Raw genomic sequence first — 14,273 nt, forward strand, 5'->3', positions numbered from 1 at the left:
CAGAGGAAGACAGGTTATCTCAAATATCTGTAAACATCTAGGTTTGGTTCTGCTTATGATTAATTTGATAAATTTGTTACGTATTGGAATTGAATAAATAGGATATCAGTTATTTTTAAAGTTTTGCATCACTGTGTGATGGTATAATGAAGTGTGTGTGTGTGACGAGATTGTGCAACATGATGTTAATAGTGGCTTGTTGTTCACAGTGTGGGGTGTTTTGAGACCCATGGTTTATATATATAACACTATAAATTGTGTGCTAAAAACAATATTTTTAGTCATGTTCAGGTGTTACTGTATATTTAACTTGCTCTATATCTTCAGTGTGGTAGCTCTGCATTCATTTGCATAAATGTGTAGTGTATGATTTTGTTTCTGATGTAGACAATAACTAAAAAATACCTTGAATGGAAGGCAAAGGTGTCAAGTAATATATGAAACTAGTCAAAGTATTTGCTTGATGCAATAAACAGACAATCTGGTTGTGTCTATGTTACTGGAAAGCATATGAGTTCTGTAATCCTGGAGATATTCCTGTATTATTAAGCCATTATTTCAACATACTAAATTATGTATTTGCATGGAAATGTTGAAGGTCCTCTTAGTCATGACCAATGCTGACGTTACTCAATATGCTGCCAAAAATGACAGCTCACAGTCCAGTGTAGTGACATAGAAAACCAGTGCTGTATTTATTACCACAGGCTCTGGTTTTAATTTTAGGATGAATTTAAACCTTTTAAATGCCCTAAAAACCTGGCTCCAGGAACTCAAAAAGAGGAGTCCAGCCATAAAAGAGCAAGGCGCCAAGGCAATTCATCTACCATATGGTAATAGCTTACGTACTGTTTGACAGAACCTTAGGGTTTTTACCATGAGATGTATTTACATACTACTACTTATAAAGCTACTTGTTGTGGTAACAGTATATAATGATTGTAGAAAATGTTAATATACCCCTAAGGGAGGTAACATTGAATTGGTATAATTAAATTAAATTTGGTGTAAAGAAATATCATGAAAACTCCCGAGCAGATGTTGTTATTTCTCAGTGGACAATGGCATCAGCAAAGTGGAATCTCTAAGAAATTGTACTAACCACTGTTGTCCTCAGTGGACCATGTTGTTGTAACAGACTCATTTTGTAAAATGAACCCATCTGGTTCGCATAATGGCTTGAGATTAACCTGATTTTAGCTTGATACTGTGTTTATTTGTTTTAGCAACAAGGCTTTATCCTGACCTAAGGGCAAAAACTGGCTCGAGTGTCACTTATATGGCAGTAGAGGACTTGGCAACATCATTGTCTCAGCTTCTTTTTTGTCTTTCTATCCTTAAATTAAATACTTCACATCTCGAAATACCTACATTAAACAGTGTGTGCACAGTGCTTTGATGCATAATTGTCTATGCACTTATGTTAAGCTCAGCAGATAAAGAAACCCTTACTTTAATAGACATGTCTAAGAAATGGGATGCAGGCTACTGAGTGTAGATGGGGGTTGAAAAAGAAAGAAAGGGGAAGGAGGGGAGAGAGTTCAAACAGTGTGGGAACTCTCTTTCCCATCTCAAAAAAACAGGAAGTCTATAAGAATGTAACAGAAACCTCAAAAGACAGGAATGGGAGAAAAGAAACCTTCTGAGAGCACCCAAACCACCAGATTGCCCCCTAAAAACATCACACTGACATTGCGCTGCACTTGTTTTTTACCCTGCTGTTTTGTGGTTGTTATTGCCATCTCGAGGCAGATGCTTTTATTCATTCAGTAAGGCCTCGTAAAGATGTCATTGTTTCATAACGATACAAAGTTTCATTGTGATACTTGTGATGCCAAGAAGACAGACTGAATTGATGTGCACTGCCCTAGCTAGGAGTGCCAATGAATGCATCAATGTAAGACAGATTTCCATGACACACATGGCCCTCAATGTCTTATTTGCTCTCTCAGCAAACCCAGTAGAGACTGTTTTTGACAGGCTAAGTGGCCACTAACTGGAAAATAAATGTAAGTGCAAGTCGTAAGAAATTATTAGGGATGTAAGTCGAAGCCAGGCAAAGCGCTGAGGCTGTAGCCAGTTTATCGTGATGCAAATTCATAAGCCTGTCCACACCTCAGATATTAGCATTAGTAACAGGTCGAATCACATTTCCCATGTTTAAGATGTGTCTGAAGAATTTAGTTTATAGTATGTAATACAATAAGATTTCTGTTTTAATCATAGCAAATCTAAGAGCAGATGTAGCAGCAGCATGCCTGTGCCTTTGCACTTACCCATAGTCCCAGTGGCTGTGTGTCCCATGAGCTCACCCTCATAAAGTGTTTAACAGGATTTTTCATTGGATATTATAATAAGGTTTGTTTGGGACTAATGAACCGGTGTGATGTCATTTCATCTCACGAGAGAGGCTCAGAAGGAGAACCACACCCAGAGCTGGGATAAAAGACAGGCAGGATATGAAAACATACGCTGTGGTAAGAGCTGCAGAAAAGAGTTTTACACATCTTAACTTCCAGAAAAAAAAGCTTGTGTTACTTCTGAAAAAGCAGGATCTATAACTAACACACACCAGTGGGTATTAGGTTGTATACCATTAAGATTGTCTTACTGGACATGTACCACCTGAGGTCAGTGTGTCCTCAAATTTGAACAGTGCAGCTTAGAGGACCAAACGGAAGTATTTTAAGGCTTGATATCTTATATAAATGGATTAAAGGTGATACGTAAAGTATAGGGTGTGTTAAAAAATCAGACAAAACAAGCAGGGGTATTTGAAGAGCAGAAAGGAGAAAAACATAACAAGGGCAGACAAAAAGATGGACCAGTGACAGAAACATGAGTTCATCAAGCTTTTGTCCAAGAACCAAAGTTTCGTTGATAAAGTCTTCATTGTAAAGGGAGGTAGAGCATAAGCCACAAAAACATTTTTATTGGTATTTTTTAATATAGTGCCAATAATATAGATCAACATCACCTGTGTTACCTTGATTAAAGATTAAGTGAAAGCCAAGAGCTTTTGAGTGGATTGAAATGAGCTTGTTTTAGTCTAATCAAGGGCAGCAGATGGATAATTCAATGAAATGTACGACTGATTTAATCATAAAAACCTTCCATGTAAAAAATATGGAGACTGCAGTCAAATTCAGTAAATACTATAGATCCTAATTCCTAATTGGGTTGATGTTTAATATTAAGATATTCTTAGCTTTTAGAGTTTTAAGCTTTTAAGCTTAACCCTACAGTAAACAAAAACCAGTGTAAAACACCTACAACATCTCCATTTGTTTCAACCTACTGTTTTTCAAAGTGGGCTTTTGTCATATTTACTGGCGGTTCTGTCATATTCCCATCCCAGCATCACCACTGGGGGAGGGTAAAGCACAGATAATGCCATAATACTTTGTACACTTACACTGAATTCTTTTTCTCTGATGTTATCTTTATTTAGCACGAGCATGCTCGACTGGACTCAATGGTGTTGCTGCTGATGAAGCTGGATCAGTTGGACCAGGAAATTGAGAATGCCCTTAGTGCCACATCCTCTATGGACAGCACCCCCACCCTCCACCGAAGACAACTCTTGGTACATAGCTACGTGTTACTTTGCAGCATTTAGTTGCAATTTCTCATATAAACACAATCTCGACTAAAATGCAGTAATATTTATTGCATTCATAGCTAAAGAGAGACGTTGATTCATTCATTAGTATTTTGCATATTCAGTAAGTTTGTGTGGCCATTGACAAGCCTACAGGAGCCACCTGCCTTCTTACACCCACACACATTAAGTGTGTTATTTATATATATATTGAAATTATACTATACGTATAGTATAATTAATTAACTGTGTTAGTTATATTTATTGAAATGATTCTATATGTATGGTTTAATTTATTTATATTTATTATATTATATATACATATTTATATTTATTGAAATGATACTATACGTATAGTATCATTTCAATAAATATAAATAACACAGTCAATGAGTGTGGGTGTAAGAAGGCAGATGGCTCCTAGGCTTGTCAATGGCCATGTATATGGGCTGTAGCTCAGTTGGTTAGGCAGACGTCCATGGACCACAGGGCCAGTGGCTCAATCCCTGGTCCCGGCTATATGTCGAAGTATCTCTGGGCAAGACACTGAACCCCTAACAGCCCAGGAAGGGCTGTGCCAAATCAACATGCGGACAATGATCCGCTGTGGTGACCCTGAACCGAAAGAATAAAAAAAAAAAACTATCCGTATGTATTAGAGGAAAAAAGCGTGGTTGCACAATATAATGTTTTGTTTTGTTTTTTTTTATCTGTGCAGGAGTTGGATTTAGTATCTGTGCCAGAAGCATTACAGCAGCTTGTTCCTACTGACACCTCCTCAGGACCTGCACCGGCCCTTCGAGCTAAACCTAAAAGTGGAGTAAGTCATAAGCTCTGTATCACATTAGACTTCATCACTACCATAATCAGTAAGCTGTTCATGAGCTGATCTCTTCACTCTATATTTACAGACTCCCAACAGTTTCAAACTATCGTAGAGGAAACTCAGATCCAAAGGAATTACAAGAATTAAGAACTGTGCGAAACTAGACCACTAAATCAATGATAATGATTTTAAAACATTGAAATATCGACTGCGTATACTTATGCCTGTTTCAGTGGCTCATGGTATTTCTTGTGTGTCCATGATTGAATATTTAAGATAGTTCTTTATGATTTTCAATTGTGAATATGGGTTACTTATGGGTTACAACTGCTACGTGCTCTTTATAATGTTTTCTTTCTTTTGGGAAACAGTTGTAGGACACAAACAAACACACACACTCTCTCTCTCTCTCTCTCTCTCTCTCTCTCTCTCTCTCTTAGTGAATCTCCCAATTGTAGGAATGTCCCCCAGCACTTAGGGTTTAGCCAAGCAGATGTTAAAACTCTATAATTAGCTAGTCCAAATGATCTAGACCCTTTTGTCCCAACAATAGAGGTCACAAGGGGCGTTTATAAGGTGAAAAGCGAGGGCAAGGGGAGCAAGGTTGGACACGCTTCAAGTGAGACATAGATCTTTAAACCCAGTGCTTGCTCTTAAGTGAGCAAGCACAGGGTTTGAAAAGCAAACTTTGCCATTGCCTTCAGAACATCGGCAAAATGAAGAAGGCCGACAGTCAAAGCTTGAGCAATGAAACAAGCTATTACAAATAATAGTTTGAATGGTAAATTAAAAAAACTGTGGACTGCTCTAGCACACTTTATACCAGGGAGTAATGATGCATAATAGGATCGCCTCAAATATCAAGCAGGATGCTTCTGGTGCAAACAGTCTTTTTATCTTGCTTCAACAAAACACTGCAACCTGTGGAAATGTCAGAATTCCTTCACAAAAAGTACATCTCACATTCCTAAGTAATCTCTTCCTTGTTGACATTGCTTTGTCTTGTTGCACGTCACAACTTATCTATCAAGAAGTACATCTTAGTTAATTCAAGAGTCACGGCTTAGTAAAGTCTGTGATGTGTGATGTATTATGTCTATGGCCAACTGTTTCCACAAGCTCCATTCCTGCAGTAACCCAAGGTAACTCACTAAGCTTGGGTAAACAGTGCTTTCACTACGCCTAATGGGAGGCTTTTTACAGTGGAGGCCCCATGGGGTGATTGATCGAGGCCAAAGAGATGATGACTTCATGAATGGGATTCTCAGTGGTTAATAGTTGTAGGGGACTGTTGAGTCCTTTCAAATTTAAAGTGTTGTGACGCCCACCTAATTTTTTTAGCTAGACAATACAAATCCTTTAAATGATGTAAACACAAGGCAGATGTGATGTAGAAAAAACAGGTTTATGATTAAAGCTTGTGATGATTGAATTACAAGAACATCTTACAGTGCAACAAATAGACCAATAAAAACACAGCGTCCAGGCAACATATAAAAATCCCAATCACAAACTCTGCTGAATAGCATTGTAACTAACATACAGTATGTATGCTTTTCACTGAGGATATTTTGGTAACAGTCTTATCAATGAGGCTTTTGCAAGTTCACACAGGCTGTATATCTTTTTAGCAAGCCAGTGGTAAGTCAATTTTAAAGGTGGCATCCACACAGAGGGTGCTACATTTTACACTTAGGTAATTAATGAGAAATTAGTGCAGTCAAGATAAAAGGAGTAGGATATGGACTTGTGAGTAAATTACTAAGGTAAACAACATTACGCAGAAGGTCTGACTCAGATCTCAAATCTAACAAAGTAAAGTATTTGTACAACCTCTTTAGTACACTAGTGTAACGAGGCCAGGGTCACTTGAAGACCTCAACCACACCTAAAAATTAGTGAAAATGTTACTGTAAATTACATAAACATGTAGCATTTGTGTGCCACTATTACTGGTATACATCTGCTGAAGTCTCATCAAGTAAGACTACCAGTTCAGCACCACCATTATGGCCATCGGCGAATCCAGACGGGTACGTTCTCGTCTGGAGTTTATAAAAGCATTGTGAGTGAGACATAAAACGTTACTACCTCACAGTAACTTGTGTAACTACAGTTCCATCAATCAGGGATGCCCACCAGATGTCTAAATAGGCGTTTTGACAGCTGTGAACCCAAACAAGTACAATTGAAAGTTATGAAGATGGTCTCATCTCATTGTGTTTTTCCATTTCTTCTGTTTAATGCTGGATTATGCAAGAGGCAACTGTTTTGACTGTTCGCCTGACAGTTTGGTGTGACTACACTAAGCACGCAATCATATGTTTCTGTCTTTAATGCAACCACGATAAATGCACAGTGTTGGTATGTGACTGTGTACGGACGCGATGAGAAGACATTTATTCAGCATTCACAGTATCAATCACTCACCACTGTGAATATATTCTTGGCTCCTTACTAGGTTAGCCAGTGACTATTGTTAGCCTTCAGCAGATGGCTGTTATTCTGCATCGAATGTAGGGCTAAAATCTAGCGGATGTTGTGGCACAGCAGGTGGCTTTTTCTCATTGTGGAACTGTTATTCTTTGCCCAGAGTATTTTTGTTGACAGGTTTTACTTGCTTAGCAGAGCAGGTGTCTTACAGTGTTGTTTAACTTGCATTGTTGTGTTTCAACAGGTGGGTTTTACTTGGTTTATAGAATGATCTTCACCTATTGATTTGGCAATGTTATATTTATGGCTATTTTTTCATAATTGATTAATCCTGTGCTTACTTTATTAATATATTGACAAATTGTTTAGTCTTTTAAGTAGTAGTAGTTAAAACGGTTCTGTCCTGAAGATCAAGATTGGATTTTCAGATGTTTTGTGAAAAACACAAAAATGCAGAAATATATACAATGTGAAACCAATGAATGTTTGGAAAACAATACTGTAGTAATTAAGTATTTGGCAATACATTTTTTGTCGATTGAATAATTGAATTTTCCTAGTTGTAATTTTCACTGGAAAAGTTCCTTCTTTGGTTTCACAGTCAGTCGTGAGTAGCTTTTATTATTTATATTGTTCATTTTAAAAGAATTTAGTTTTATGGATTGTCACTGCAGTATTAGCAGTCATACATTTGTCAGTGTAAGTGTAATCTGTAGTGACAAACTTAAGCTATGCATGTAGGGAGAACCATTTGTTACGTGACTATTTTTAGAGCTCTGTGGCTGCAGAGGATGTGCCAAGCCACAGAGGCGGGTGGAGGCTGTTGACCCCTGATCACCTTCCTCTGAATGTAACAGTCGGAAACAACACATCAGTCACCTTTAGGACTAAGCATTCCCAATAGCAATACATATAGTCACCTAAAGGCCTCAGCTACAGAACAACACACAGCTTGTTGCTGCCTGTTAAATTTAGCATTCATTTAGCATACTTGGATTCAGTTTTGAGGGACGGAAAGACTTTTTTTTATTGTCAGTTGGTTATGTATGTATACATAGGTCTTTATCTGTCCGTGTTTTGGTGGACAATAGAAGTGCTGTGGTTTGCGTGCTAAGGTCATTAGCAGATTTCTGCTCTGTCCTTCCTCCACGTTCCGGTTTGGCAGCCTCACGGTCCCCAAACATCCTTTATCCAAACCACATTTTCTCACCGTTCCTCTCAGAGAAATTACTCAATAGTTTGTGACTTTCACTGTCTTTTATTTATGTTTAACACCCTCTCATATTGCTATCCTTGGTCAATGGTCAACAAAATGTGCAGCAGGCATGACTATGTTTTCCTACTTTCCAGCCACATATTTGGCTTAAAGACCATAGCAGGCCATAATGAGTCAATGAGCTATGGAACCAACCGCCATTCAGCCTGACAAGAGCTGCCAGGAGTGGCTCTAGTCATGGCTGCGCTTGCTGCTTTGTGTGGTGTCATTGTCACCAAGGTCACTTCTCCGCTGAGCACAGCTGTAACAAGCAGACAAACACAGACCTGTTGTGGTTTAAAAAAAGAGAATGAGAAAGAAAAAAAGGCCTGTGTTGTTTGGAACAGGACGTTATACATGAACTTATTCGAACCTCCCCCCCCCCCCCCAAAGGAAATTTAGTTTTTCCTGTCAATTCAAGGCTATAGCCGTTCCATAAAGCACTCCAATCGCAGGAGAGAGGGATATAAAGAAAACACATTTCTCTTTTTTAGTTGTTGGCACAGTATCACCAGAAAACAAAATCCAAAACATAGCATAGCGCACAGTCAAAACATGTCATCATAAAGTTTATTGAAAATGTCCACATGTATCAGCCTGACTCGTTCTGCATACTGAACATTTTGTCAAAATGGATTTGGGCTGTGATACACTTAGTGGTTTGACAGAATGACTTCTCTGTTTAAGCATCTTTGTCAAAGTGACATCACATAAACCTTCATGTTTACACCATCTGCTCATTGGCAACCTTCCCCTTTTGTTTTTATGACTGTGTCATATTGTGATATGATGCCTAAATCACACCGATATCCGATGGGATTTATTGGCTCCATATGGGTTTTGGTGGGTTTTTTTCCCTTAAATCATAAACCATCTTTCTATCATAGTTTTTACTAGCAAATACTGGTCAGTGTGTTAATGGGATGCACTGATTCACTGAAGTAAAATATGCATCTTTTTGCATGAAGAAGGTGTTAAAAAGCACAGTTAATGTTTGCAGAATGAGTACTTGCAAATATTAAAGACGGCTGGAAAATGCAGGCATCTGGAACCACCCCTGCAGCCTGCTGATAGTGAAACACTATAAATCACAAAATGAACAAACAAACCGAATGCACTCTGAGAACACACACACTGATGCTGCAACATGTACACAGGAATGCATTGTAAAACCAGGTGCAATTTAGGCAACACTTATTCATGCTTGTGGTTTAGAATTTTTATTGGGACATTCAGCCAGAGCATGTGTTCACATTTTTTCTTGGATATGTGTTTGTATTCATGCTTGCTTGAAGTTGTGTTATCCCAGTCAAGATACAGCCAAATGTCTTACTCAGTCATCTTTGGCCTCAGTTACCGAAGGATTGTGACCTACTTATTAACGGTGTGAAGTGGAGTGGGAAACCTGTGCATGTGTGTTCAGTTGAGTTACCCAGCATGCAATACTCCTATCATCATTAGTTGTTATAAATCTGCCCCAACATAGTGTCACCCCCTGGGCCTTCTGGTAAGTCAGTAAGCTGTGTCTCTACCACGGGACTGCTTTAGAGGTTCTGCTCTCTCCCTCTTTATTGCTAGCCCTTTCTCCACTGTCTCCCCAAAACATTAGTCTAATCCACAGACTGGCAGTGTTAGTGGAGTTGAGATCATTAGGTTTATACTATTTACTTTGCCCCCTAAGCTATAAATTCAACCTGATGAACGAGAACAGGTGACTCATGTTACCTCTTAATCAGTTTAATAGGAGGATGCCAGGATAGTGTTAACAATACAGTCGAAGTATTTCTGTCATGTTTCCAAACTGTGGAGCGACCTGATAACTTACTGTAATAAAAAAAAAAACACAGGCTTCACTATAATTTCAACTGGATTAATGCCAATGAGGCTATATTTGCTTCTTAGTATGTTTACATGTGAAAGCATTCCCCTCTATCCTGATTAAACTGTGTGATTCTGTGTAAAGAGAACAATGAGAAAAATGAGGAAAATCAATATATTATCTACTGGCTTTGACATAGTTTTTTTGATCTTTTTAACACTTGGCAACTACTCTTTGGTCTTTAAATAGTCAAAGCAATTTTTCAACACCAATTATTCTTTTTGAAAGTTCCTTTCATCGTCTTTACACATTTTAAAGTACAAAGGTCCCCACACTGTGGTTGTCAGTTTCGTATTTTATTGTTTCCTAAATGAACCACCCTGCTGGGGCTTACCGTAAGTAGTTATTCATTGTTCAGGCACTACTGTACATGTAAAACCAGCAACCCACAATTCCAGTGGGTGTTTCCCCACTGGTATTGTTCAATTAAACTTCATCTGTTAGAGGTTTAAATTCAGTGAGATTTAAAAGTCCGAGACCACATTGAAAATATGTGATGATATATGAATATTAATATTTTCATGTCAACTTGGAAACAATCAAAGTTTGAATACTTAGAAGCACAGGAAGAAATGACACGGAGGTGATGCATGGCACTGGCAAAGCATGATCAGGAAAACCAAAAGTGATGGCACCATCAGAAAATTAATACATCACACTTGGTTATCTGAGCCACACATTTTTAACTTGTTTGTTTATTTGTTTTTTAAGAATGTCTTTAAATCACTTTTCATAAGAGGAAGAAGGCAAAATGCATGTATATAAGTATGATTGCTGACCAGGAAATAATTATGTATCCTAAATATATTTTATTTAGTTTTAATGTCATACCGTCATGTGCTTCTACCTCAGGCCATTTTATCCGGGTACAAAATAAAAAGAAATTGCCATAATGGCCTTTAAGATTAACAGAAGAAGTAGAGTTTGTAGATGGTTATTTCGTTTGCCTTTGCGGAGAAAGAGTCTTATGATTAGACAAGTTAAGTGTTACTGAGTCTTGGATTCCCAGGGAGAATTAACAGTTCAGAGTTTATGCTCCAGGGGCCCAGCACTAAAATCCAACAAGACGCTGCCTAAAACCAGAAGCCTGATACTTTGGCTTACTCTTGTAAACAAAGTGTGTGTGTGTTTGTGCATGTGAGTGTGTTTATGTGTGTGCATGCGTGTGTGTATGTTTTCTTACATTCTCTCAGTCAATATCCCCCCATAGAGAACATCTCATGACTCAAGTTTGGATGAGATAATGGTGCCTCAGCCATCGGTCAGTATGTTTGTGATAGAGTGCATTTTGTGTTTTGTGAACTCACCTGACTTTTAGTGTTATACAGTATGTCAACACATTTAACTGAGACGTGTCCCCAAATTTCATTGAGAGTTGTTTTCTTTTTAAATAGCTGTTAAGTCCAACATCTGGACACTAATATACCTTTTCTGCAGTAAATGTTCCAATGCATCATTAAACCAAGTCATCACTTCCTGTTGACACACTCCAAGTGTGACATATGGAAACTATTAAAATGTAGAGAGGGGATCTGTGGGCTAAAGTATGAGGGGGGGTGGTCTGTTTGAGGGTGGTGAGACCTTTGCTTAAGGAAAAGGCAAAAATTAAATTGTTTCCCACGTTCCTCGGCACACGTGCATTCGGGGGGGAATAAATTCCTTTGAAAGACCAGGGCAGAAAAGAGCACAATCATGCCAGTCAAAAAAGCAGAATGAGATTCAGATAACATCTCCAAAGGCCCTGGACATGTTTGTGTTTACACTCACATACACACAACGTCTCTCTTTTGTCTATCACACACAGCCACCTTATACGCCCAGTGCTGGAGCCGCTAGCTTACCTGACCGTAATCCATCTGCACCAATTTAGCCATTTGTGTTAAGTGGTTAAAAAAAAGGTTTGGTTTAACCTGAGCCCCCTAATCCTAAACTAGCACAAACCATGGGTGGTCACACACACACACACACACACACACACACACACACACACACACACACGCACACACTGACACACTGCAGCTGCAGTGCAGGAGGGGGTGGAGTTGAAACAGTGGCAGTGGCATGGTGGACTGCTTGGGATTGTTGTGCAAAGGCCAATTGCTTGCTTAATATCTCTTGACTTACTGGTTCCCACTCAAAAGCATGTGCTGTAGCCACTTGTACAATGTGGGGTCAGTTACTAAAAAACAAAAATTATATGAAACCAAAGTTGTTGTTTTTTTATGTTTCATAAGAACCATATTTAAAACATTTAGAACTGAAAGCTGACGTGGAATTTGCAGAATTATATTTTTATCTCATTCTTTAAACACCTGACCCTAGTGGACCAGTCAGAACAAAGTCTTGCTGTTTAGCTAAACCTGGTTTAAAACTTTAGAGCAGTATACTATAATCTAAGGGCATTCTTAAATTTCCAAAGATACCAAATTCTACTGGCCGGATTTTGGGGAAAACAATATCTAATTTCCATCACTGAAACCATCGAACACAGATGTGTTTTATAATCACCTAGGGGAAAATAAAGGAGTCGTTGTTGTTGCTAGACATACTTTCTGTACAGCTGCATGTTTACCGTTAAAATTGTTTTCACTTCAGTACCCAACTGTTGTAAAAGGTAATTGATGGATGAAATTATCAAGCTGGATCATGAATGTCCAAGATTTCTGAAGTGTTGCCGTTTGTCCTTACTAAAACTATAATGATACCTCCTTTACCAGGTTTCTGCTTACAGTAATGACAGACCTGACCCTACTGAGGTTAATGATGCAGGCACACATGCTTGTAACCCACTACACACATGCACTTGGGTGTAAAGCAAAAACATACCATTGCCCATCTGGTCCTGCACACCCACTTCCAGTAAATTAGAGGTACTAAATGAGGCAGCTGACACTTCTAGCTCTGTAGCATAAAGCTTCCAGTGGACACCTGACATGGCTTGGACAACCTCACACTGGTGTGCCTGGGGGAGCATCAAGAAAATATGCAACCGTAATGCTATGAAAACACTGGTACCCATTCATTCACATTCTTGTTAGGCTCTGTAGTTCCTCACTCACATTTATTCTGCTGTAATTGCCATTATGAGGGAAAACATGGCTCTGTGTAGAACTAAGATTTACACTGTGTGTGAATGACTTCATGGGTCATTGTCAGGAACCCGTGGTGAAGTGTTTACACAATAGGAAGGGCGCACACTGCTGGACTGAAATGTCTTGTTAGTGCTAAGCAGGGAATAGACCTCCCATATTGAGTCCATTATACTAGGCTAATGTTTCTGCATCACATGTATACAACAGAATCAAATTATAAAACTGGAGTTATTCCATATTTTTCTTATCGTCAGCTCTCAGTCTCAGACTGAAGCTTTCAGCCCAAAAATCTCATATTCCAACCAAAAGCTTAAATCTTGTGTCCCAAGAAGACAGCGACTCTGTATTTTCCTGAAATAGGTTTGGACTGTAGTGTTTAGCACAGGGGGTCTTAATCCTGGACCCTAGGGACCCCTGTCCTGCTTGTTTTCCCTATCCCTGCCCCACCCACAGCTGTTTACCTGAATCAGTCATTTCGTGTTTGTGTTCAGTCAGTCAGAAGCTGGGAGCTGCTATCTTAGATGAGGGAGGGGGAAGATGAAGTTAACTGGTATCATCCAGCTTCTGAGTGACTGAACACACCTGAGCCAGGTAATCAGGGTAGGGTACGGAAGGGATACTTGAAAAATAAGCAGGTCAGGGGTCCCTAAGGAGCAGGATTAAGAACCCCTGTTTAGTACACATTAAAACAAATCAGTAGTGTTGTATTCACTGTAATAGAAAAACGTGACACTTGTGTTTTTAATACAGTGAAGGTCTATGGGCCAGGAAAAAGCTGTTTCAAGCTAATGTAGTGAATAATGTCATTTTAATAGAGTCAACTGTCTTTTTTTTTTTTGCTTTTTATTTAGAAATCAATTTTGTTTCTCTGTGGAATATTCTTCAGTCCAAGTGAATACAAGTTTAGTGGTAGTTTCAAGAACAGTTTTTGTTATATTCCATTGTAGGTTTTGTAGGATGTGCTGCAAGGACTGTGCCAGACGTTTTTAGAGTTTGTTGTAGAGTAGTTAGAGTAGTTTAAACCATTTCCTCTAACTCTTTTAAAAGTATGTTTCCAATGTCAAACAATTTTTCTAGTATGTTTTTGACTGTGCTGGATCTGTTTTGGAAGTAAATGCCAGAAGGGAAGTAGGCTTTAAAGCAGTCACAGCTGACACTCAGTTAACCCAATTGAATATGCCCTAAAG

The 14,273-nt window shown here is 38.7% G+C and overlaps 1 protein-coding gene across 4 annotated transcripts in view; it reads left to right on the top strand.

The window, feature by feature from the left end:
• Positions 1–14,273, top strand: part of dlc1 (DLC1 Rho GTPase activating protein) — a 73,078-nt gene that overhangs the window by 4,344 nt on the left and 54,461 nt on the right. For 3 of the 4 annotated variants that reach the window (XM_067496886.1, XM_067496888.1, XM_067496887.1), the window contains 2 exons: positions 3,452–3,586; positions 4,320–4,421. In XM_067496886.1, the coding sequence (XP_067352987.1) occupies positions 3,452–3,586; positions 4,320–4,421 (237 nt within the window). Of the gene's footprint in view, positions 1–2,444; positions 2,478–3,451; positions 3,587–4,319; positions 4,422–14,273 lie in introns of those variants that run through there. The other variant, XM_067496889.1, reaches the window with a different exon arrangement.

This window comes from Channa argus, chromosome 3 (genome assembly GCF_033026475.1).
Source record: "Channa argus isolate prfri chromosome 3, Channa argus male v1.0, whole genome shotgun sequence".
Classification (NCBI taxonomy): Eukaryota; Metazoa; Chordata; class Actinopteri; order Anabantiformes; family Channidae; genus Channa; species Channa argus.